Source organism: Hyalella azteca, unplaced genomic scaffold (assembly GCF_000764305.2).
Source record: "Hyalella azteca isolate HAZT.00-mixed unplaced genomic scaffold, Hazt_2.0.2 contig2766, whole genome shotgun sequence".
In the NCBI taxonomy this organism is placed as follows: domain Eukaryota; kingdom Metazoa; phylum Arthropoda; class Malacostraca; order Amphipoda; family Hyalellidae; genus Hyalella; species Hyalella azteca.
In genome coordinates, this window is record NW_025933028.1 from 71,361 (window position 1) to 93,890 (window position 22,530).

The window sequence follows — 22,530 nt, forward strand, 5'->3', positions numbered from 1 at the left end:
CGGCGTTGCTCGGGAATGGAAGCTGGTTAGGTATCCTTATTCCTGCATTCAAACTGGAATATTGGTAGAAACTTTTGCAAAATTTCTGGTAAAATCAATTATTTACGGGTGATTCTTGAAAATTGCAGGGAGAGTTTTTATTTCAAAGGAAATAAATTAGGCTACCTCAGGCTCAGAGGCTCAGCCTACCTGTAGCTCTAGCCTGTAAGGCTGTCGGGGCCACAGTCGGGGCTAGCCGGCAGCCGCTAATAAAGCAGGTGAAATTGACTGTAAGTGTAACTGCAAACTGGGTAAGCATTATGATTTAGAATGATTAAGCAGTGCAATGGTGCATAAACTCAACGATAAGCATAACTGCTGAATGCTGATTGCTGAACTGCACAAGTTTCCCCCATCATAAGAAATAACAGTTGCAATATAAAATTGACAAATTTGACATACAGTACTTTATTGCTGTCATGCTGTGTATTAATTGAAATGAATGGACAAATAAGCATGAAAAAATTTTTTATGTTGTTTAGTATTTAGGCTATCATCCTAATTTGGGACATTGGGTTTGGGCCTATCTAGTTAATGAAGAAATAGTCAAAGACCACAGAAACCAACCAAGTCTTTCTAAGGTCTTGCAGATGCAGGCTTGCAGCTCTAAACATGGCCTGATTTGGATTTTGGCCTTGAACCTTGACCATGACAGCACGACCAGTTGACCTGAGACAGTCCTGAGTCACCTGACCAATGGCAAAAGGCAAATGATCATTGATATTTGACCATAGTCCATATTCCATTATAATCACTGGGCATAATGACTGGGTGAGGGTAAGTGGGTAACTCCACACATTTACAAAAATTTAGTTTGTCAGGGAAGTGAAATTTCCACTTGATTATTTATAATTCTTGCTGAAAAGGTTTGTTTTAATTTTTGTAATTATTCTTGATTTAGATCAGCTATTCCCAAACTTTTTCAGTCTGGCACTCGGGTACCGCACCCGGACGGGGCGGCACCCCCTCTGAGGACTGAGGCTTTGAGTTTGGCTCCCAAATGAATTTCTAGTGCTCCCCATGGCCCATGCCCAATGGGCACACAAACACATATAAAAACTAAAAAACATGCACCTCTTTCTTGAAATTTAGTACACTGCAAATTTAAAGGATATAGGGTAAACACAAATGTGTATTTCACAAATAGAGCTGCATTTAGTGAGACTGTGAGCCAATATGTCTCTCAGTGGTTTCAGCACTAGAACAGAAAATTTACAGCACTAGAACAGAACTGGGGCAAATTTACAGCCATCCATACTCGTGGCTGGTCACGATCAATCTCCAAATTCAATAATCAAGTAATATCTCCCACTCTCAGACTCGCAAAGTAATGAACGCAGCTCAATGAAACTTGGAATATGTATTCACCAATCACTAGAACCTAAAGGCTAAGGCTAATAGTGATGTTAACCACGTGAAAATTGTTTAAGTTTCACCTTCATTTGTGAGTTATATTGCAATATAGGCCAAAATTTGCAGCAATCAAAGAATTTCTTCCAAACTACTGAACAGATTTGAATGAAATTTTGAATATACATTCCTAACTACCAAATGGTGATTTTTTAGCTTCTAAAAAATTTTTTATTTTACATTCGTTTGCAATTGTTTTTTTTTTATTTCACCGTCATTCTTGATTTCACACATCCTTTAAATTTAAAGCGTCTCACATTGACTTTCAGGAAAATAAACACACTTTTTTTTGGTCTCTGTATAGAACAGATAACAGATCTCTGTAACAGGTCTCTGTATTAACAGGTCTCTGTAATAACAGATAATCTCAAGTTACACAAATACAAGTACATAGAAAAAGGTTATAATCATTATAAATCATTTCAGCTATTGAAGAGAGTAATTACTATGCGATTACAGTGGCTATACTTAGGTACTTACTCTAATAAGAGGTTCCGGTGCAATGAATCAAACTACTAAAAGTTGGAATGAAGTTAACTAGGTACTGTTGTATTCATGAAAGTTACGTTCATATATAAACAAAATCTTATTTTTACAATTTAAATCTAATTCTAATTTCTAAGCATTTTATTACATTAATTCAAAATCCTGAACAAGACTGCTACACCTTATATTTGGCCTGTATTGCCAGGTAATTTGTCACTTAAATTCATGGCGATCAAAAAATTTCTTCTAAACTACAGTACAGATTTCAACAAAACTTTGTATGTAAATACCTAACCTCCTAACAGTGATGTTTAGCTTGTGACAGTTTTTCTATTTTGCTTTTGTTTGCAAGTTTAACCATGAGCTGGCCAGTTTAACCAGGAGCTGTTTACATATAGCCGTATAACTTGCAAACCAAGGCAAAATCAAAAAATTGTAACGAGCCAATCATCGTCGTTGCTGAGGTGTCAGGTTAGGTATTTAAATACTAAGTTATGTTCACAATCTAAACATTACCGTTAGGTCCTGGTGAATACGTGTACCAAGTTTCATTGAGATAAGTTCATTAGTTTGAGAGATATTCTTTGATCATTGAATTTGGAAATTGGCTGTGAGACCGGCCGCAAGTCTGGCCATTGGGCCATTAATTTGTCCGAGATGTTAACCTAGGTGAGGTTAAAAAACGGATCTGGGTAAGAAAAAAACATTGCTGGGAGTTGTGTGCTGCACGTGTTGTGTACAAATCGTCAAACTAACGTTCAAACTTCTGACTTTGACTTTGGACTGCCATCCCCCTACCACCCTTTTCTTCCTTACTGCCCCCCAAAATCTTTCCACTGCCCCTAGGGGGGTGATATCACCCACTTTGGGAACCACTTATTTAGATGATTATGCAGAACAACTTTATTTTTTTCAAGGTGGTCAGTCTGTTATTGTCTGCTCAGTGGTCAGTGTGCTTGAAAACGATTGTGGCAGGCCAGAACATTTTGTGGGGTGAGATAATACACTTGTAACTTGTAAGTCATATGCAATGATGCAAGTAGTTGAACTTTAACTCATTTGTTAGATAGGAAGCTTAATTGGAAAAAGAGAAAAAAACAGTTGTATATAAAATTATTAAAAGTAGTTGCGTTCAATTCAACTGTGAGCAAAATCAATTTTCAACTGTGAGTCAATTTATGATGCATTTCATGATTCAATAATCTGAACTCTGAAAAGCTTGCATTCAAGTATTAGCCTATTAGGATGTTAGGAACTGTAAAAAATGAGAACTTATAGGGAAGAAGGAAAAATATGTTTGTTAAATATTGCCATGAAATTATAAGATAAAATTAAAATGTAAAAAATTGGATATAATATATATTATATTATATAATTTAATTCATTGTTGGCAAAACAAAAAGTAATCCTGGTTATGATTTTGGAGAAGTACAATATTGCTCATTGCTCAACAGTGAAGAAATTTACTGCTTAAAGAAATTACTACATTTTTAGGCCAATCACTGGGAATATGCCGGTATAGCTCTCTCTTTCTAGCTCTCTAAGTTTTGAAATAGTTATTTTTTTATTGTGAAATGATAACATTGTGCAAATTAATCATGCAAAACTATGAACTCACACCTTTGAGAAGACATGATTTTTTATGTATGAAGCTCATTCCTTTGATTGGATGCATGTATTGCCTTTCATATATTCAGGCTGTGCTACTACCTGCCATTGGGTTTATATACCTATATAGGTATATGTATATATAAATTTCACTAGTCAAAAGTTATTCAATGAATAAATTTCAGAAGTTTGGCATGGCCAGAGTGCAGAAAGTGGGTGAATTTTACTGTGAATATTGAAAGATATTTGGCAATGCATCAGCAGCAAAATTTATGCCTTCTGAAGATCTTGCTGACACATTTGGATTTAAATCATTGCATTTTATAAATTACTTCAAAAATTACTGCAAATCTGAAAGACTGCAAGCGCATGCAGTAAAATTTCCGGGATGCCGGATGGATCGAGATGCAGTGAAGCTTGTCCAGAAATTAGTTAGGTATGATGTGTGTGGAGAGTAAGGGATATACTATAAAAGTTGCTTGCATCACTTTCTTATGAAAAATTACCTGGCAACGGTTCTTGAAAATGACTGGCGACGCTTTGGGCTAAAAATCCATATCTTGGCAATGCTGCTTGCACCTTTACACCCTGGTGGCATGGATGCAATGTGGTGTAATGTATTCACAAGAAAATTGGTCATCAGATGGTTATATTAGAGCAGTTTCTATTATTGCAGTCAACACATCATACAAGTTCAAAAAACATAAATCTAGATGCATTATATGGATATTAGTTATATTATATGGATATAATTTGCTGATTTGGGCTCATGGCACAGATTGGTAAATGTGGTAGGTAGATGTACAAAATTGATCTTGGTGGACACAGCACATGTTTTCAGAAAGCCTCCACCTCTGCAACAGAGATCATTGTCAAATTTAAAAGTTGATTTCTCATTAATCAAGTGCCAAATATTATAAATTTGACTAAGCCTTCTTGGCATTAAAGAGGCACTTGAGCCATTTGAATTAGTATATAAAATTGCTCCAATGAGATCTAAAATTTTTTAACCAGACAAAAAAATTAATGTATTTATTTATTTTAGTGGAGGGTTGAGTCAGGATTTTATCCACATGAAAGTATAATTTTGTTTGTATCACATGTTACTCTATTGCTAATGATCATTATTGCATTGAAAATTGCTACCACAAGCTTTATATCAGCTTCCTATTTTGATATCTTGGTGGATAGCACTTGTGCAAGGTAATTTTTTTATGAAGTTCATTTAAATTTTGAAGGTTGTGAAAGAAATGTTTTCAATATTAGATCAATTCTGATTTTTGCAGAGAGGCTGATTTGTCTGAATGAATCCTATTTGATCATGAAAATTAATGCAAGCAGCGTGATCGTCGGAGAGAAAGTTATATTCGTGCCGTATCTCAGGCATCATGTAGAGAAATACCATTTTTGGATGACAAGCATCGAGCTGCAAGAGCTCACTGCATCACAGCCACTTTCGTTGGATGAAGAATACAGTATGCAAGAGTCCTGGCAAAATGACGACGACAAATGCACTTTTATTGTTCTAGACCGTATCAAGTACGAAGAATCTGGAGATGAGGTAGCGTCAATGATAGGAGATACAAACGCTTATATAACTGATCCCGAAACGCCAAACATTGCTGAAATAGAAGTTATGCTAGCTGATAAGAACGCCCGTGGATGTGGCAGAGGAAGAGAAACCACGGTGATGATGCTGAGGTACTGTGCTCAAAACCTCAACATTGAAAAGTTTGTGGCAAAGATAGGGTATCAGAATGCACCGAGCATAAACTTGTTCACCAGTTTGGGGTTCAAAGAGATCACGAGATCGGAAGTGTTTCAAGAGATTACAATGGAAAAAAAATTGACTAAGAGCTGGCTGAATTGGATGATGAGTGAGACCCCAAGATACACAATTCAAAAGTACGTTCCGAACGGGAAATATCAATATTAGATATCTACTTCGAAGCAAAAGACTCGTCCTAACCAATTGAATGGGTAAGCCCGTAAGACTACCTTGAAACTATATGCTATCTTCAAACTATATGCTATCTTCAATTGCAACGTTATACATTCTATACCCTTTCAGATGAACGGCAGTGAATCTGCCAACTCGCGGAATTATTATCTAAAATAAATTTGCCGCTATAAATTATTTATTATTTAACACGCCGGGTGTTTTCTGCAATATCTTGAGAGATTAACGCAAGGATGTGGACTAATTTCCGACAAATATTCTATATAGTAAATTCATATCTAATATTAGGAAATCTATTTAAATTCATAATTGTTTCCTGTGAGCGTAACTTCTACTACTGCGAAGTAGTTGCAAGAGCGGCATAACTGCCTCAACCCTGTGCCTACTATTAACTAAGTACGGACTATTTGTAGACGGCATTATGCAAAACATTCGGACCTGAGAAAGCAGGCAAAACGTACTCTATTTCTGTGATAGCAAACGTACTCTATTCCTGTGATATCCATTGACCCCTAAGTAAACGAAGCGTTTTATGTCGTAATATGCGTCGAGGAAACTTAGTGAGAACGACTGAAGCGGACGTGCAGCGAAAGTGCGCGCCAGCCGCAGTCTTGATACGCTGCATCGCCGGAATTGACTTCGACTTATATAAAGAGTTTGGCAGGTGCGTGGTTTCTACTTCAGTTCCTTCCCAGTGCAAGTGATGCGTGTACACCCGTCTGCTGCCCGCCGACAATTGTTATTCGTGGTCTCTAGTTGGCTTTCATTTGAAGCTGAAACAGGTGCAACCGCACCTTCTCTGATTGCCGTTCACGAGTGTCACTTCTTTATTACAATCATTGTTATGAAGGTAGGGGAGTCTAGACTTGATGAATATTAATGTATTTAAATTACTTGGTTGTCGTTGCTTTCTTCTAATTCTATTGACTCGTATAAGTTCGAAGAACTTCCGTATGGTTCTTTATGCATTTTAAGTATTTTGTGTAATATTCCATCTGCTAAATAATGTATTTAAAAATATTCGCCAACAACTGTAGCACCATAGGTTTTAAATTATTTTCTCACTATAATTTCAGGTATAATTAGTTTATTAATTATTTGGATCATGTTAAATGACGAAGTGTGGTTTAAAGAGATCGCTCTCGGAACATGTTCGCAGCCATCATTCATAGACTTAACTTCCGGCGATCGGACTTATTTTAAATAACATGATTTATTTATGAACTTCATAAATTGATGTACAATTAATAAACTAAAATCGTGCCCCTCTCCTCTTCAATAGCTTGCTGCCTGGCGAACGGTTGTGCCGATACTTTTCCTGTTGGTGTCGCCAGCGCGCCCAGAAACTCTACTTGACTGGTTCCGGTCTTGGATAAGGAATTTTTGGTCCATCCCTCGCTATCCTGCAGTGAGCGGCCACCATCAAAATCAGAACCAACTTAATCATCAAGATGGACAAAGTTACCATCATAGTAATGGTTACCACACTCCGTTTACGTACGAATACCATAACAAGCCACGTCCAGGGACATCGCCCAAACTGAAAGCTACTTCGACTCATCCTAACGCAATTCAAGCAGCTCCTGGTAGGTTAATTTCTATTCAAATTTCCTCTAGCTGCTGTATACTTTTTTTATTGTATAATCCACAACGATCCATGTTGAACATGTGATATATTATAGATTTACATTTTATGTAAAATATTTGTTTCCGATTCAAATTTCGCTTGAGGAATGAAACCTCTGCTCCCAGCGTTTTTCTTCAAGTTTACTTATATTGTTATTTTGTTGCTATTGTTTTTCGTAGAAGATTTTATAATAAATGGGTGTTTGATGAATATTTGAACTATATGGACTGTTTTTTTTTAATTCTGAGATAAATTTGGACGTGAGCTAAATTATGATGTCTGATTTTTCGTTAGGATGAGGTCCACAACTTAGCTTCTCATTCAGGAAATTACACAACCGTTGCTCATGCTCACTTGGTGCTTTCACTTGATTGTCGTGCGCAGCAATCTTCCGTAAAAACGTTGTGGGCTGGAATCGTTGAGCTGATTGTCGTCTTCCTGCTTTTATCGAAACCTAGTTTTGTATCCGTAATCTAAGAGTTCAAGTGAACGATTGGGGTAGTTATGCATTAACTTACAGCTTCGTAATCTGACTTTTTGATTGCATCAATATCCCATTCCTTGTTAGGCAATTATTAGTGTCGTAGAACTGATAAGCATCGTCATTGCCCAATAAACATCAGGCAAGTATTAGCTCTACCTTGTTCTGTTGTTGCTGTTGTAATGGGTGTGTCAGCAGATACCTAAACTGTCAATTAGACGAAGAGATACACATTTGCCTACCAATAACTTGAGAATCGTTTACGTTTTTTTACACGTAAAAGAAAGGTAACGAGGCTTATCGGCAGTTGCAGAGGGTAAACGTTTGTCTTTATGAAAGCATTTGAGTTGGAAATCATTTGTATACCTGGATATTTTATTTGTCTTCAATGCTATTATTACACCCCAGGGCCTGGTAAGGAGTCCCTGTCTGTACACAAAGTTAAGAAAGGTAGATTTTCTATATAATGCTCTGTTTGCGCTAAAAACCATACATGGAAATTTGATTGTTTTACAGTACTGCTCGGATTGTATGTTTCATTACTCTATGGTACGATTGATGCTTTGGTTTAGATAACTTTGGAAGTTAGTATTATTGAGATATTAATTACTGTTAAAAAACAGGTTTGCGATGGCAGGATTGGGCTCAGAATCTCATTTCTACCGAACTGGTTTCACTTGATATTCATCATTAATTTAATTCTGAACATTCAAACACGTCTATAAGCCAACTTGCTAATAATTTTTTCCTGTTATATTAGTTTCAATGAATCTTCATAGTCCACCAATTTCTGAAATAATAGATGTTTTTGTTTTGCATGCAGGTAAACGGAAGAGACGTCCTTGGCCCCTCCTCACAAACGCCGGCAAAAGCAAGGAACAGATCGCGGCCGAGCAAAAGGAACTCGAAGCTTTCCTCGAGCGCCTCAGGGACATACGCAACTCGCGTATCCGCTCATGGTGACGAAATGCGATCACGGCAATTTTCGAAGTCCTAATATCGTTGATCGCGTGTTGGAGGCCCAACTTCACACTTGGTTCATATTCATTGCCATGTGTAAGCACGCTAGCGGGCATAATAGCCCATGATGCCAATTGCTCAAAGCCATAGCGCCGTATGTCCACAGCCACCGCAGAAGCATGGCCATACAGCATCAGGCCAAATCTACTCCGGAATAACCTATTCTGGCCGAAACTACACACTTCGCAAAATTTTTTCACCAAATACAAACCCGAGCGGACCTAGCCTAACTTTATTGGCTGCATTATGTTATAGAAAAGAAACAAGTGAGGTAGTAGAGACAGACATTGGCTGAAAGAAAAAGTTGTGAATCTGGGCAGCGTAAATAAGTTTAAGGTTAGGCCATTCGCAGACCTGCCTGCTAATGAGCGAGCATGCTGAAGATCTACGGCGCTAATATCTACACTCGTGCGTCTCTGAATATTTTCCTAGAAATAAACCGGTGCGAAACGAGAATTTACCGCGGAAAAAATTACGCGACAGAGGGTAAAATATGTTCCGGAATAAATGTATTAACCGGACAAGACTTGTGTCCCGGTAATTATGAAACGATACGAGACGGACCGATAGATTTAAACGAGACCAGAAATTTCTTAAATATTCAAGATCAAATAAAATATTCCTTACTATACGAAAAAAAAACGAAACATTCTGAACGAACGGTTAAGGAATACCTAGTTAGCCCTTAATTGTTAAGTGACAGATGACATTCATGGGCAGAATCGGTGACATTTGGCTGCCGAACTAATTTGGCTATTAAATTAGTAGGCAGACTTTGCGATGTATGGCTGAATGATGTTGCCATTGAGCTTTTAATCATTACCTTCTAGATGTCGAGACTTGTACGAGAATAGCAGACGAATACGTCGTAAGTTTTGATGTCGGTTAACTAAAGTCAATGATTACACCTTAGCATGCATTGAAGGAAGTCGTATGCGTTAACCTGTAGCCTACAGCAAATGAGAGAAATTAGTCCCAACCGAATAAGGCACGTACCACCTTATGCTCTCTGAATTTGTTCGTTTGACCTCTTGATAATTTTAATTTACACCAAAGATTGTTAAATCAAACGTAATAGTTTCCCTTACAGGTGCCCCGCATAAAGTTGTTGGCTGGTAGTAGGCACACAACGGGCAGCTACTCGCTTTTAACTCCTGAAGGAGGCAGTACCCCTGTACACGAGGCCACTATCCTGGTTATTAGTGACGATTATTACAGACAGTCGTTTATATCGATAACGAAGAAACGCAATAATTTGCGTCTATTCCTATTGCGGAGTTCGTCTATTAATTGGATGTGTTTCAAGTTTCACGTCGATTCGTTCAGAACTGAGGGACTTGTGAGCGTAGTTTACAGCTTTGAACTGTGTTGCTGAGTAAAGTTATTGCATGCCTAGGCTAGACGTAGGCTACAGGGCCTATTTAAGAGATGAATTTAAGGCACAAGGCTGCGCCCTCCGTTGATCAAACCATGGGCCCTTCATCCATCGTTCAAGTAATTGAGATATCGTTAGTGCATGTACATTATAATTTTTTGGAGCCTCCAGAGGAATTTCGGAGGATTCTGCATGAGAACATTTTTCGAAATTATCAGCGCGAAAGTGAAAAATTCTGCTTTTAATAAATGACTGCTTTCACCTACAACGAATCCCCAATCAATACCGACCAAGAAAGTAATCATAAGCTGAAAAAATTGTATAGCCGTAATAATGGAGCTTCATTTAATTGGCCTCGTTTCCTCATGCAACGCTATATCGCATAAACAATTGTATTGGAAGAATTATTTAAGGCAGGTTTAGTCTAGAGCTTATGGTCTATGTCGCATAAACTCGTTGGTTTTCTACCTCAAATATGTGAACATTTTTTTTTTGTACGTCGTTTTATTTGCTTTGCTTCCTACTAATTTGACAACTATTTCGCGAATACGAAGAAATTGCAACCATTGCTAGCCCGTTACCTTGCTGCAATGTTTCATGTTGCTCGAACTCTGTTTAGTTGTCGATAATTGTAGACGAACTATAATAATCTGCTTTCCATTGCTATTTCGATTAATCGATCGACGTTCCACTTTTTGCAGTGGAATATATTTTTTAAAGCCTAAATTCCGACTTGATTGGCGATTTAAGCACGGTATTGCTCGCTAAATAAGTCAGAAGACCATATTTCTTCCTTCTTGAATCTCGACTATCATTAATTATCTTGAAAACTCCGGGTTTGGTAACATTAATTTATTGTCTGTACAAAAATTACAAGCAGATGTCGGCGATACCTATAACTGAATAGTGTACAAATTAACCCAAAGCGATTAACGTCAGTTGTGCGAATCTCTATCGCTTCTTATGGCTAATGACGTACATTGTAACATATTATAAAATGGAATCCACTAAAAAATATAAATTTCACACATAAACTGACCACAGGAAAGTTGGATAATGAGCCACTTACATATTGAACTCCATAGTCGTTCATTTCGAGCGATAGTTACGAGATTCAAGCGCTGGTCCCACAAAACGTGAATTTTAACAATAAAATAATGATGCGAATACTAGAAACACAATACCAGATATTGAAGCATGGCACACAATTCTAAAGTAATTTCAGCGTAATTAACATATCCAAATAACTGAGGAAACGCTTTACAGCTCAGGGCACGCCAATGTAAAGAAGCAGGAAACGCTTGGAGAGTAAAGCTAAGTGTGCGGCTAGCGCACACGCGACTCTTATAAGATCGTTGAGCGTCCACTGAAGGGTGCCTTAAATGTAATCATCTCGAGTCTGGCACAAATTTTTCAATAAATTTCGTAATACAGCATCCTCCTTCCCTCCTCTGTTGAGCTAAGCATGGAGTGTCAGCTGCAGTGTGCCAGGGTCCAGTAACTCCCCTATTAACCTCTGAGTTGGAAGTGGTCTGTGCAAGACGACTCGGTTCCTTTTTAGCAATTGTCTCAAACGAGTGTTGAGTGACAGCTTGAGAATCAGAACTGCGAACCATCCAGGAGTAGAATAGAGCATTGGAGATCACTTAAAAGAGTAAAGGGCACAGCACGCGTTCTGTTAGCAGATGAATGCATAAGAGTACGAGAAATGTCAAGCACTTAACAGTAATTTTCAAGAGAACGTAGTTAATATTTCGTAACAAAGATACTTCAACTACAATATTATGACAAGTACAGTAACAAGATCTACAATCTAGTAAAAATATGACGACATATACACGAGAAAATTCGTGAACGGTTCGTCTCAATTTTGACGGACTATTTCTTTGCTCTAGTCAGCATTAATTGATACAACAGTATCCTGGTGACCACTTAGGCTCACTGCAACAAGCTACTTATGCATACGTTGCTGTATGAATTCAAAATTTCTTCTTGACCGAATAATTTTATCAGGTTGAATGTGAAGCAGTTAAGATAAAAGTTGCAGATATTTGTATAAATATTACGAATTACAGTTTCTCACTTTAAGAATAAATTCAATTACTTTCAAGCATCACGACAGAAAAATACAATCGTGCGAGTAAACGTATTTACAAGCAAATCTTAGAGGTTGTACCTATTACCTTAAGTTAGCTAGCAAAAAATACTAGAAACGATCCTGCAGGGTAAACCATTCGGTCACTAAGCCAAGGTTGACTAGTTGCACTTTTAACAAAGGTAATGGTTACTTAAAAGTTCAAAATTAGAAGGCAAATATCAATTTGTTTTCAAGCATAAGCAGTAGGATTTCTTTAGATTTCCTAATCATACATATTTAAGAGCCACGAAGTGACCGAGATAATAAGCTTTAGGTAAAAATGAAGTAAACCTAAAATGAGAAAAAGAGCCAGACATATGCACGAACAAAATCCACCCAAAACATTTCTTCTAATCAAACACATCGCAAACATTGGATTTCTCGAAAAATAACATGAGCCAGATGATTCTGAAATGCGTCGCGCACATGAGTTTAGGTTCATTCAAAATTCGAAAATAGGAATTTCAATTATATACAATTGTCTTATTTTCAAAAACATATAAATAAAGAATAAATTGTCAAGCAAGGAAGATTAGATGAAATTCATGAATTTGTCAAGAAGCGACCACATAGAGCGTATGAAGCACTGCAGAATCACCGGCCATCACTATTCTATCTCAGTTACAGTATCGAAGCAACAAAATCTTCCTTAGGTAGCCTAAAGGGAAGAAATAGCAAGGACTTTAAAGCTACTATAATAATATTTTCACGAGGCTTTATGAAGTTCCGATGATTCCAAACAACGGAAGGCTTGGATTCTATCTTATGGCAAAAGATGAGCCAAAATTGTACTGCTCTGTTCGCAATTTTCATCACAAACTAGTCTGACGTAATAAAAGAGTGGAGCAAATTGAACGTGAGCGGTGAGTACGCGCTTCATTAGTCACCAAACTAAATCAACCCCCCATGTGTGCGTGTACTTAACCAGGAACCTAAAGGTTACACGAAAAGCACCAATTTTGAGCAGAAACATGCGACCAAACACATCATTACACAATAGGAATGGCTAGAGAGAGCTAATTGGAATATTGGAATACTACATACTTCATGAGATAATTGTAGTTACAGTTTTGCGCAATTCATTTGCTTACCAGGCCTAAATTTCAACGCAGAACACGGAAAGTAAATAAGTCGCTAGTGAAGCTGTGACAAGCTTTGACCCTGGACAAAAATGCAAGTCAGACTATTTAGGCTTAGAAATCATTCTTGGTTTTGGCATGTGCTGAATATGTGTACCGAGACGTCGATTATCTTCCTGGTGGGACCGACGAAGATCATGAGAAGTCTCAGTAAATGATTCAAATGAAGAATAAGGATTCTTTTGCTTGATTAAAAGAGCCCCTTCTTCTTTTTGCCTTTATCCTTCCCGTCAACTTGCCTGAAAAAATAAATAGAAAATTAATATCAGGTGTACAGGAAATACAACGAAACGCTTTAAAATTATTCAAGAGTAATTCAGATCAATGGTACAGGAGCCTGATACGAAGGCGAAGAAGCTTAAAACTCTATTAATTGGGAGAAAACTAGTGGAATTCGAGCAGCTGCAGCCTTGGTCAGCGTCTCTTTCCAGCGGCAGAAATAAATCAAATTTTGAAGGAACACGCCTCCAAAATTTATTCAAAAGCACACATCTCGCATAGAAACAGAGCTAATGAGAATAGTCTTTTAGCAGACATGAAATCTCGCAAAAGAAAACAGAAGCATAGCTAAATATAATAGTTATTGATCGTCAATAACTTTCGAAATGAAGCATTATTTTCAATCCTGAAATGAATGTTATAAAGTTTATGATACACTGGGTCTTCCACCAAACAATTCAACGATCACCTTTAAATGCTGGAAGTCCTTTTCACAGGCCTGCTAAATCAATAGATAAGAATGGTCAATAAAAATTGTTAGATCTTCTCTTAACTGTTGAATTGAAAGCAAAAACCCAAGATGATCAAGAAAAATAGTAAAATAATCGTCGCGCAAAGCTTCCAGGACATCAAATCCTAGAGTTCCCAACAATCAAAAATTTTGCGATCAACATTATTCTAGAACATCACTCCCATAGCAAAAAATCAATCAGTTTTTGTAGCCGTGCATGACAATTAAAGAGCATTTGAAGATATACAAAGCGCCGATTACTTGAGGACATTCACTCGGCACCCGACAAGAATGGCATCACATCGAGCAAAATCTAACTCATCCCAAGGATATCAGGGAGCTGAAAATCACAACGAGCAAGGCATCACATAGAGTAAGATATAACCCGCGACAAGAACCCAAGAAGTTTCACGAAGCTGAAGATCACAACAATTAGCCAGTTACCCAGAAATTTTACTGGAGGTTCATGTCACTGTTGGCCGCATTGACGTTTGTCACGGTTATTCAAGCGATGATGAGAACGTCCCGGAGACGCAGCGATAGATACGCTCCCACTTTAATCACAGAGTAAAGAAAAGTGATAACAACGATCCTATTGGAGTGCCAGTGTCAGAGTCATGTGTGAAAAAAAGTTGGAATAAAATATGTCGCATAAAGTATACATACATGTCAATAACAATACGTCGAAATGTGTTAATGGCTAGGTTTCTTAAAATTTTAGGTGCATTATGTAAAAACCGAATTCCAGAAAAAAATTTATTGGTTAGTAATGTTTAATGACACGATAAGGGATAATGAAACGGTTAATTGGTAATGAAACGGTTGAATGTAAAACGGCGATGAAAGAAGATACGAAGATAACAACTAAAACTAAACTAAAAATGTTACCAACTCTTATTCTATGGTACAAATAAATTAAAGTCAGAAGTAATCTCCTTCTGACTCTGATCCAATTGGGTACAATATTTTAATATTTTCTCAAATCTTCTCTTTAAGAAGAGGACGTATATTCGACATCTATCATTTTTTTAAACCAACAACCGTTAATATATTGAACTCTGCCGTTCAATGTACAAAGTTCGCATTAACAATACAAAACTGCATGAAGCTCACTCACTCTTTGCTGATAGACTCGAGGCTCCTGCGTCGGAGTTCTTCGACAGTGACGTTGTTTGCGGTCTCCCAGGCGCGACGCTCTTTCTCAAAACGCTCGCGTTCCTCCTCCAGCTCTGCCATGTCCGTCTCCAGCTTGCGGCGCATGGTCTCGTTGCGCTTCTGGAGCTGCACAACACATATCGTCGTTATTATGCTGCTTGAAACTTAATCTATTTAACTACTACTCCTTATGATGCTGCTAGGAAGTAAACTTTATTAACCACAACTCGTTGCTTCAAAGGCAGCTAATCAGACTGCCGCTATTACAGATAATGCATTTATAGACATTCATCTCTCACGACTAAAAAAATAAAACTTGACAAGTCTTCTGATAGTAAATTTAATATTCCGGTAAAACTTAGGTCAAATAAGGAAGAAATTAGAACTAACTAAATCGTTACTTCTAAACAAACGTACAAACATGCGCAGCTAAAAGCACTCAAAAATTCTTTCAACACTGTTCGACAAATTCAAATAAATTTTGCAGATGCTAATGGTCATCTTCTAATGAGTACTAACTGTACGATCAATTATGTAAACTATTTTTCAGTACTAGCTAAAAATTCAAAGCAAGAGTAACAAAACTAGCTCATTGAAATGATTATTCCTAAAATTATGGTTATTCCTATCGCATGATTATGCCATAAATTGAAAAGATTTTTCCAGCATAGACAAAAAAAGATCAAGAAAAGTGCTCACGTCTGCTTCCAGCTCGGAGAGTTTGGTCATTTTCTCCTTGACTTTCATCTCGAAGACTTGCTCCATTTCACTCTCCATTTTCTGCATGCGGCTGCTGTGCTCCTTCTTTTCTTCCTCCATGAGCGCCAGAGGGTTCCTGGGGGAACAAGGTCTGGTTAATGGCCGCACAAAATTCATGTGTTGCATTAAACTCTTATGTGTTGCACAAAACTTATGTGTTGCACATAAGTCAAATGTGTTGCATCAAAGTCAAATGTGTGGCACAAAAGTCAAATGTGTTGCACAAAAGTTAAATGTTTTGCACAAAACTCTCATGTCTGGCGCAAAATTCAAATGTGTTGCACAAAACTCTTATGTGTCTCACAAAAGTTATGAGTGATAGCACCAAGAAACAGTTGATCAATATAAGCAGAACTAACTCAAGCTATTCGAGTCCACAAAGTTATAAGAATAATGAAGGGAAGCACATCAACAGGATTACTTGAATGCTTATGCTAGGTCATGAAGATAAGAAATGCCAACGGTGAACAAAGGAATCCTTGGATAAATGAGTACAACACGCTATAACCTGGGCTACCATGATTAATACATCACGCAGGGAACGCGCAACAAATTGCGAATTAATCAAAATGACATGTAAAAAGCTGGGGACAACGATTCAGTGAAGGATGATATTCTTTAAACGTCATGCGAAAAGGGAATGATGAAAGCAGGAAAGGAGAGAAGGAAGAATCCCCATTTCGTTCATTGCTCCTACGAATTTCTTGTCCCATTTTTTTGAGTCAATAATGTACGGATAAATCGTCACTTATTTATTCACAAGTTGGTCCGTGTTCATTGATCAAGATTTTAATTATCCTTAAACGAGTACGAGCCAAAATTTATACACAGTTATGAAAAAATCGTCAGCCCAGCAGTAAAATCTTTGAATGACGATAAATTATAACCAATACCTACTTAAACAGAGGAGGGTTATTACTAACGGCAGTACGAATCAAGAAGTTAACGAGAGGGCTATTAATAACGGCAGAACGAATCAAGAAGTTAACGAGAGGGCTAAATCAAGAAGTTAACGAGAGGGCTATTAATAACGGCGGTACGAATCAAGAAATTAACGAGAGGGCTATTAATAACGGCGGTACGAATCAAGAAGTTAACGAGAGGGCTATTAATAACGGCGGTACGAATCAAGAAGTTAACTAGAATGCCATTAGTTACGGTAGTACGAATCATGAAGCCAACGATACGGTCATTAGAAACGATTGTACGAATCAAGAAGTTACTGATGCAGTTAGTAACGACAGTACTAATCAAGAACTTAACGATCGTGTAGTAAAGTTAAAAGCTATTTAAGAGAATAGCTCACTTACCACGCTGAGGCTACAGAGTTCTTACTCCTTGTGAGGCAGGAAGGTCTGGGTTAGAACAAGCACGGTTAAGACAAGCAAAATAAAACTTGCAGCGAGTTTTTTTAAGCAGGCTAACAGGAAGACTCGACCGATTCTGGACGGCGGTCAGACATCAAAAGGAAAAATAAACTTCACATGAAGTCTTTATATTTACAGGCAGAGAAAAATTCCTTGAAACCTCATACAATGGGGAAGGTAGAGAGAATGAGTCAGGAGTAAATAATAAAAATTGGAGAAGAGGCACATGCAAAGTTACGGAAGGGGTTAGTAAGATAGACGAGGTTTGCGACAAAACTGGGAACTAAACAAGTAGAATAATTAATTCGTTTGCTTGATATGAAGAACCGAGAAAAAGGCAGTCAGCTTCAGTAGTAAAATATGCCGGAGTTAATTATATTAGGCAATTTTTTTCTTATAAAAAAATTGAGGACACATATAATGACTGATGATAAGGCTAAAACTTTCTGTCAGATGTGCAATAGATCCGACTAGATTACAGGCTATGCGGTGAAATTGCTGAATATTCATTGCTAAGAGATCACGGAATAATATAATTGATTGGAATAATGGATATTCAATCGACATTGGTAATAACAAGAGCAGCATAACGCTCTGTTGTGGATAAAATAAATAAACAAAACTATCATACGTTTAACTCTTCAGTTATTTTCTTTTTTTTAATTCAACATAGGATAAATATTGAAGTCATTTACTTGAATGAAAGAAACTTTTATTTTTAATGCACTCAACAGTCAACAAGATGCGTGAGATGACGATGAACCATGAATGTATGGATAGTGTATTCAATAAGTGTGAACGAGTAAATATCCAAGTCGGGATCCTTGCGTGCGAGGATTAAATTAATACCAAAGAGTCTCATTAAACTCACTTGTTGCTTGATTTAGATTTATTGTCAGTGGTGCCACCGGCAAGTTTCCGGCATCGGTAGTTCTCGTAGTGCACGCTACTCGTCACCTCCTTCAGGTCCTGCATGTGCGTTCTGATCAGCAAGTTGCGCAGGGGGATGAAGTCGCAGTGAGACAGGTTCTCAACTGCAACCAAAAATATGATTAAGTGAAATCGCAGTGAGACTTCACAGTGAGACGTCAGTCGCAGTGAGACTTCAAAAATACGATTAAATCAATTAACTCTGATTTGACGAAAAATCTAAAAAATTAATAATTGCAAAACCGAAATGAATTCAATCGACTAGCGCTTCTAAAATAAATTGGATTATCGTCACGGAAGGAAAACGACTTGAAGCTTCTGATTCTGGATGAGAATTCATCAATGAGCCACGCTGTACAAATCACAAAACTCAAAATATTTTGAATTTACAAGACAGACTTTTCAAGTCTCAAATAATTTCAAAGTTTGAAAATGAATGGCATTATAAATAATAAAAAATATTCCTTTAGGAAGATTTAGGTCCCAAAACAAGAAGAAACCTAACCCTCCAACGATGCCATAGGGGTATTTACGGCCTCAGTAATGTTTAATTACTTCAAGGTTAAAACAGAGATAGCATTTATAAATAAGGAAACAAATGGAGGCATCACGGTTAATGGCCGGCAATGGAATACTAACCTTCGACGATGCCCCAGGGATATTTTCTGCCTCTAACTTTTTTCCCGTCGACTTCGGTGGTGACGTTGGAGCCGACGACGGCGAAAGGAACTCGCTGCTTGAGTTTGTTATTGTCGCCGTCCTCTTCGGGGAACTCGTATATCTTTATTTTGTGCTGATGAATCTCGTTGATGATCTGAGGGCAGGAAATAATATTCTGAAAGATTGTTTCTAGTATAAATAAGATAATTTGCCAGGGTAATAACTTAATTCTGAAGAGTCTGGTTGCAGATAGCTTGACATAAACAGTTTCGCCCGTATCTTAACCCTCTAGCGCCGTGTGTCACTCTCCTGGAACGTAACTTTCAACTTAAATTATACGTAAACTATTGAGTGTAGCAACCTGAGGACGTTTGTAAGCAACAGAGAACATTTCAAAGTTGCCGTATGTGGCAGCAACCATAAGTGCATGCCATTTTGCTCTCACTAGAACGTATCTTTTTTTGGGAAGTAGACTTGTGACAATATTGCTCCGGTTACTCGTGTCAGGCGGTAGATGGTTAAAATGCCGTCAAAGATTACGATGCTGGATTGACAATTTCACCTGTATCTTTGGAAGGTATCACAACTTCAACAGCTGGATGGAAAGTTGTACCTGTTTTTTGAAGTGTTGGCACTCCTCAGGCGTAAGAGTGTCGGCCTTAGCGATGACGGGGATGATGTTGACCTTGTCGTGGAGACGCCGCATGAACTCGATGTCCAGGGACTTGAGGCCGTGGCCCGACGGTGCGATGAAGTACAGACAACAATGCACCTGTGAACATAATTAGTTTATAAGTATTAGACGGAAGAATTCTTTCTATATAAGCAATTTAGTTGATCGCTTGAATTGCAAGGCTTTGGCACTCAGATGAACTTAATTACAGAAGTAGTACAGTAGCCACGAGTCAGGCTGCAAATCCAAAAATATTTGTGGAACCAGCCACTATCGCTCCAAACTTTCGATAAGAAAGTCAACTACACGTGCTTCTAATGCGTTGTATTTATACTGGCAATAACATACAGACAATAATAGGAGAATGCATGAAGTAGAAGTGCAAGTAAAAATACGGCATTTTTAGGAAGTTGCGCGAGAAAATCTGTATATTAATTAAACTACTTTTACATCAGGTTTAGCCAGTAATAACTGATAATGATAAAAACGGAAATGAGCGTAAATGTTATGAAATAACAGAGCAAGCAGCAGTCTTGTCAACACATATTCCGTCTGTTGTCTAACAACCGTAGGCTTAGACACCTACGATGTCTCATGTCGAACGCGAAAAATGTTCTCAGGGGAATACTTACTTCAATTTAAAAGTACCATAAAATTTGTTATCAATCTACGCAGATACACTTTCAATTTCCCGATGATGAAAGATAAGCGAAACTTTTTATATGAAGAATGAAGGGTACCGAAAACAGAGGTACGTACTGTTTTAATCAAGTAAGCAAAGTATGAAAAAAGCAAAGGAAGAATTGAATATTTTAAGACAAAGGAACAAGCTCATAATCACATTTTCCTATCTTTCACATTTAATTAATTAGCCAAGAAGATGACGCAGCTTCACTTGCAGTGAATGGCTACAGAGCTGCAGTGTAAGAATTCACTGATAATATATTATAAATCAACGAATTCTCTGGTCATCGATCGCACGCGTGTAAACAAGTAAATCCTGCCGTCTAATAATAATTAGTGTAGGAATTGTGTACATAACCGCGTCAACGAACTATTATCTTCACCAGCGCAACTGTCATGTATGCTCACCCGATTATCGCTGATGCTCTTTCTGTTGACTTTGGATTCGGCATTGAGGTATTCTTCGTACTTGGACTCCACGTAGTCTATCACGGGCTGCCAACTGCAGAAAACAAAAAATTATTTAATATAATAATTACATCTGTCATCAAGTACGGGCATCATAATTCAAAGAATACGACTAACTCTCAGTCGAAGATATTCTTTCTTACTTATCGAATCGACTGGTAATTTGATACTTCGTATCAAATTATACAAAATATAGTACGACGTGTATATATTCAGGCCTGAGTATAAGCCTGAGTAAATATATATATGTCGTACTATATTTTGTATAATTTGATACGAAGTATCATATCGTCCGTCGGTGCAAATTACGAGATCTCTTAATTATTTCAATCGCAAACAATAAGAAAGTATATGCAAAAAAAATAAAATCTCAAAAAATCACCACGTATTCATAAAAAAGGTCAAGAGTCCAGCTACATCATCAATTTGAAAATCTGAGAACACGAGTATAATGTAAGTAAGTACCTACGTTATCATCAGCAAAACCGAAATGTACAGAAGCAGCTATCAGAACCTAGACTAACGAGTGGAAGTGACAATTTCAAGTGGACAATAACTAGAGATAAAGTGAATTTTTGTAAGCATTATACAATATTCTTTATACGAGTGCTGCGAGTACATGGGAAAATGTATTAGATGCAAGAGCAATCAAGCGAATGATAAGATAGATGACCAAGATGATAGAACAACAAGATAAAAGAAAATGATTATCGGGACGAAAGCAAACGCCGTTCAAAGGAGAATTTATGACTTTTGCAACCGACGTAACAGCTTAATTGCGTTAAGGAAAACAAAATTTTCCGATAAAGAAACTTTTGTAGTATTGCCGAGACTAGCGCAGTATTGCCGAGACTAACGTAGTATCGTCTAGACTCGCGTGGTATTGCCGAGACCACCGTAGTTTTCTCGAGACAGACAAGAGTTGTTATGAGAAATTAAAATATTTTCTTGTGACAGGAACACAATAACAAACAAGAAGCTCCTGCGGAAATCGTATTATATTGTTGCTATATTAAAATAGTCATAAACCATCACCACGGTTAAAATAGTCAATCACCGATGTCAGCAATATAGTGTTCAGGGGCCATACTTTCAAAACTCGCTAAGTGAACGTAAGTACTTACAATTTATTTTCTTGTCTATGATTGGTGGATTTTGCTTGAAAGGCCGTCAATGATTGGCTGATGAACTTACGATCTCTTAACTTTTTTGAAAGTATAGGCCCTGGGGCATACTTTCAAAACTAGCTAAGTGAACGTACGTACTTACGCTCTATTTTCTTGTCAATGATTGGTGGATTTTGCTTGAAAGGCCGCCAATGATTGGCTGATGAACTTACGATATCTTAACTTTTTTTGAAAATATAGGCCCAGGTACTGAGATAGGCCAATAAGAACAAACCAGTCGCTGTTGTCGACAGCATCCCCGAAGCCCGGCGTGTCGACGACGGTCAGCATGAGGTTTACTGCGTTCTCTTTGAGCAAGACTTTCGTCGTCTCCACCTGCGGGTACACCAAAGTTTTAATAATATACACAATACCAACATTGAAAGGCTAAACAAATTGGAAAACATGCAATGACTATTTGAAAGATACGCAATGTCAACACGCGCGCTCGTGCATTGACAATAATGAGAAAATAAATTTGTCATCAGCAAAATAATTTCGTTTCATCGAAAACAGCCAAGAACGTACAATTCCAATTCAACACCAATACTGAAATAAAAACACTACAGGTTGTACATAAGATGTATAACAAATTGAAAAAGAAAGACGATTAAGAACACAACTGATAATAATGAATGTTGCAAAACGATAACTAC

At 37.5% G+C, this 22,530-nt stretch overlaps 2 protein-coding genes across 11 annotated transcripts in view; one reads left to right on the forward strand and one right to left on the reverse strand.

The window, feature by feature from the left end:
- Positions 1-4,591: 4,591 nt before the first annotated feature.
- On the forward strand, positions 4,592-10,501 carry LOC108667477 (N-acetyltransferase 9-like protein). 3 transcript variants are annotated; one of them, XM_018154510.2, is made up of 3 exons: positions 4,592-6,353; positions 6,786-7,089; positions 8,435-10,501. In XM_018154510.2, exon 1 carries the CDS (start codon positions 4,865-4,867, stop codon positions 5,477-5,479), a length of 615 nt encoding a protein of 204 aa, XP_018009999.1. In that variant the 5' UTR covers positions 4,592-4,864; the 3' UTR covers positions 5,480-6,353; positions 6,786-7,089; positions 8,435-10,501. The 3 variants fall into 3 exon arrangements, with proteins under 3 accessions (XP_018009999.1, XP_018009998.1, XP_018010000.1); XM_018154509.2 differs by having other exon boundaries at positions 4,592-6,167; XM_018154511.2 differs by having other exon boundaries at positions 4,592-5,523.
- A 342-nt stretch (positions 10,502-10,843) lies between these two features.
- The window catches only part of LOC108667474 (septin-7), a 77,257-nt gene continuing 65,570 nt past the window's right edge, over positions 10,844-22,530 (reverse strand). For 7 of the 8 annotated variants that reach the window (XM_018154504.1, XM_018154506.1, XM_018154503.2 and 4 more), the window contains 9 exons: positions 22,110-22,210; positions 20,649-20,742; positions 19,497-19,655; positions 18,863-19,037; positions 18,165-18,327; positions 17,237-17,281; positions 15,867-16,002; positions 15,130-15,293; positions 10,844-13,521 (listed from right to left, as the gene is read on the reverse strand). In XM_018154504.1, the coding sequence (XP_018009993.1) occupies positions 13,473-13,521; positions 15,130-15,293; positions 15,867-16,002; positions 17,237-17,281; positions 18,165-18,327; positions 18,863-19,037; positions 19,497-19,655; positions 20,649-20,742; positions 22,110-22,210 (1,086 nt within the window). In that variant the 3' untranslated portion in view covers positions 10,844-13,472. The remainder of the gene's footprint in view (positions 13,522-15,129; positions 15,294-15,866; positions 16,003-17,236; positions 17,282-18,164; positions 18,328-18,862; positions 19,038-19,496; positions 19,656-20,648; positions 20,743-22,109; positions 22,211-22,530) is intronic. The other variant, XM_018154502.2, reaches the window with a different exon arrangement.

Bases quoted from the DNA above. Each gene is read 5' to 3' on its own strand.
- LOC108667477 (XM_018154510.2), top strand. From the start codon at position 4,865: ATGAAAATTAATGCAAGCAGCGTGATCGTCGGAGAGAAAGTTATATTC.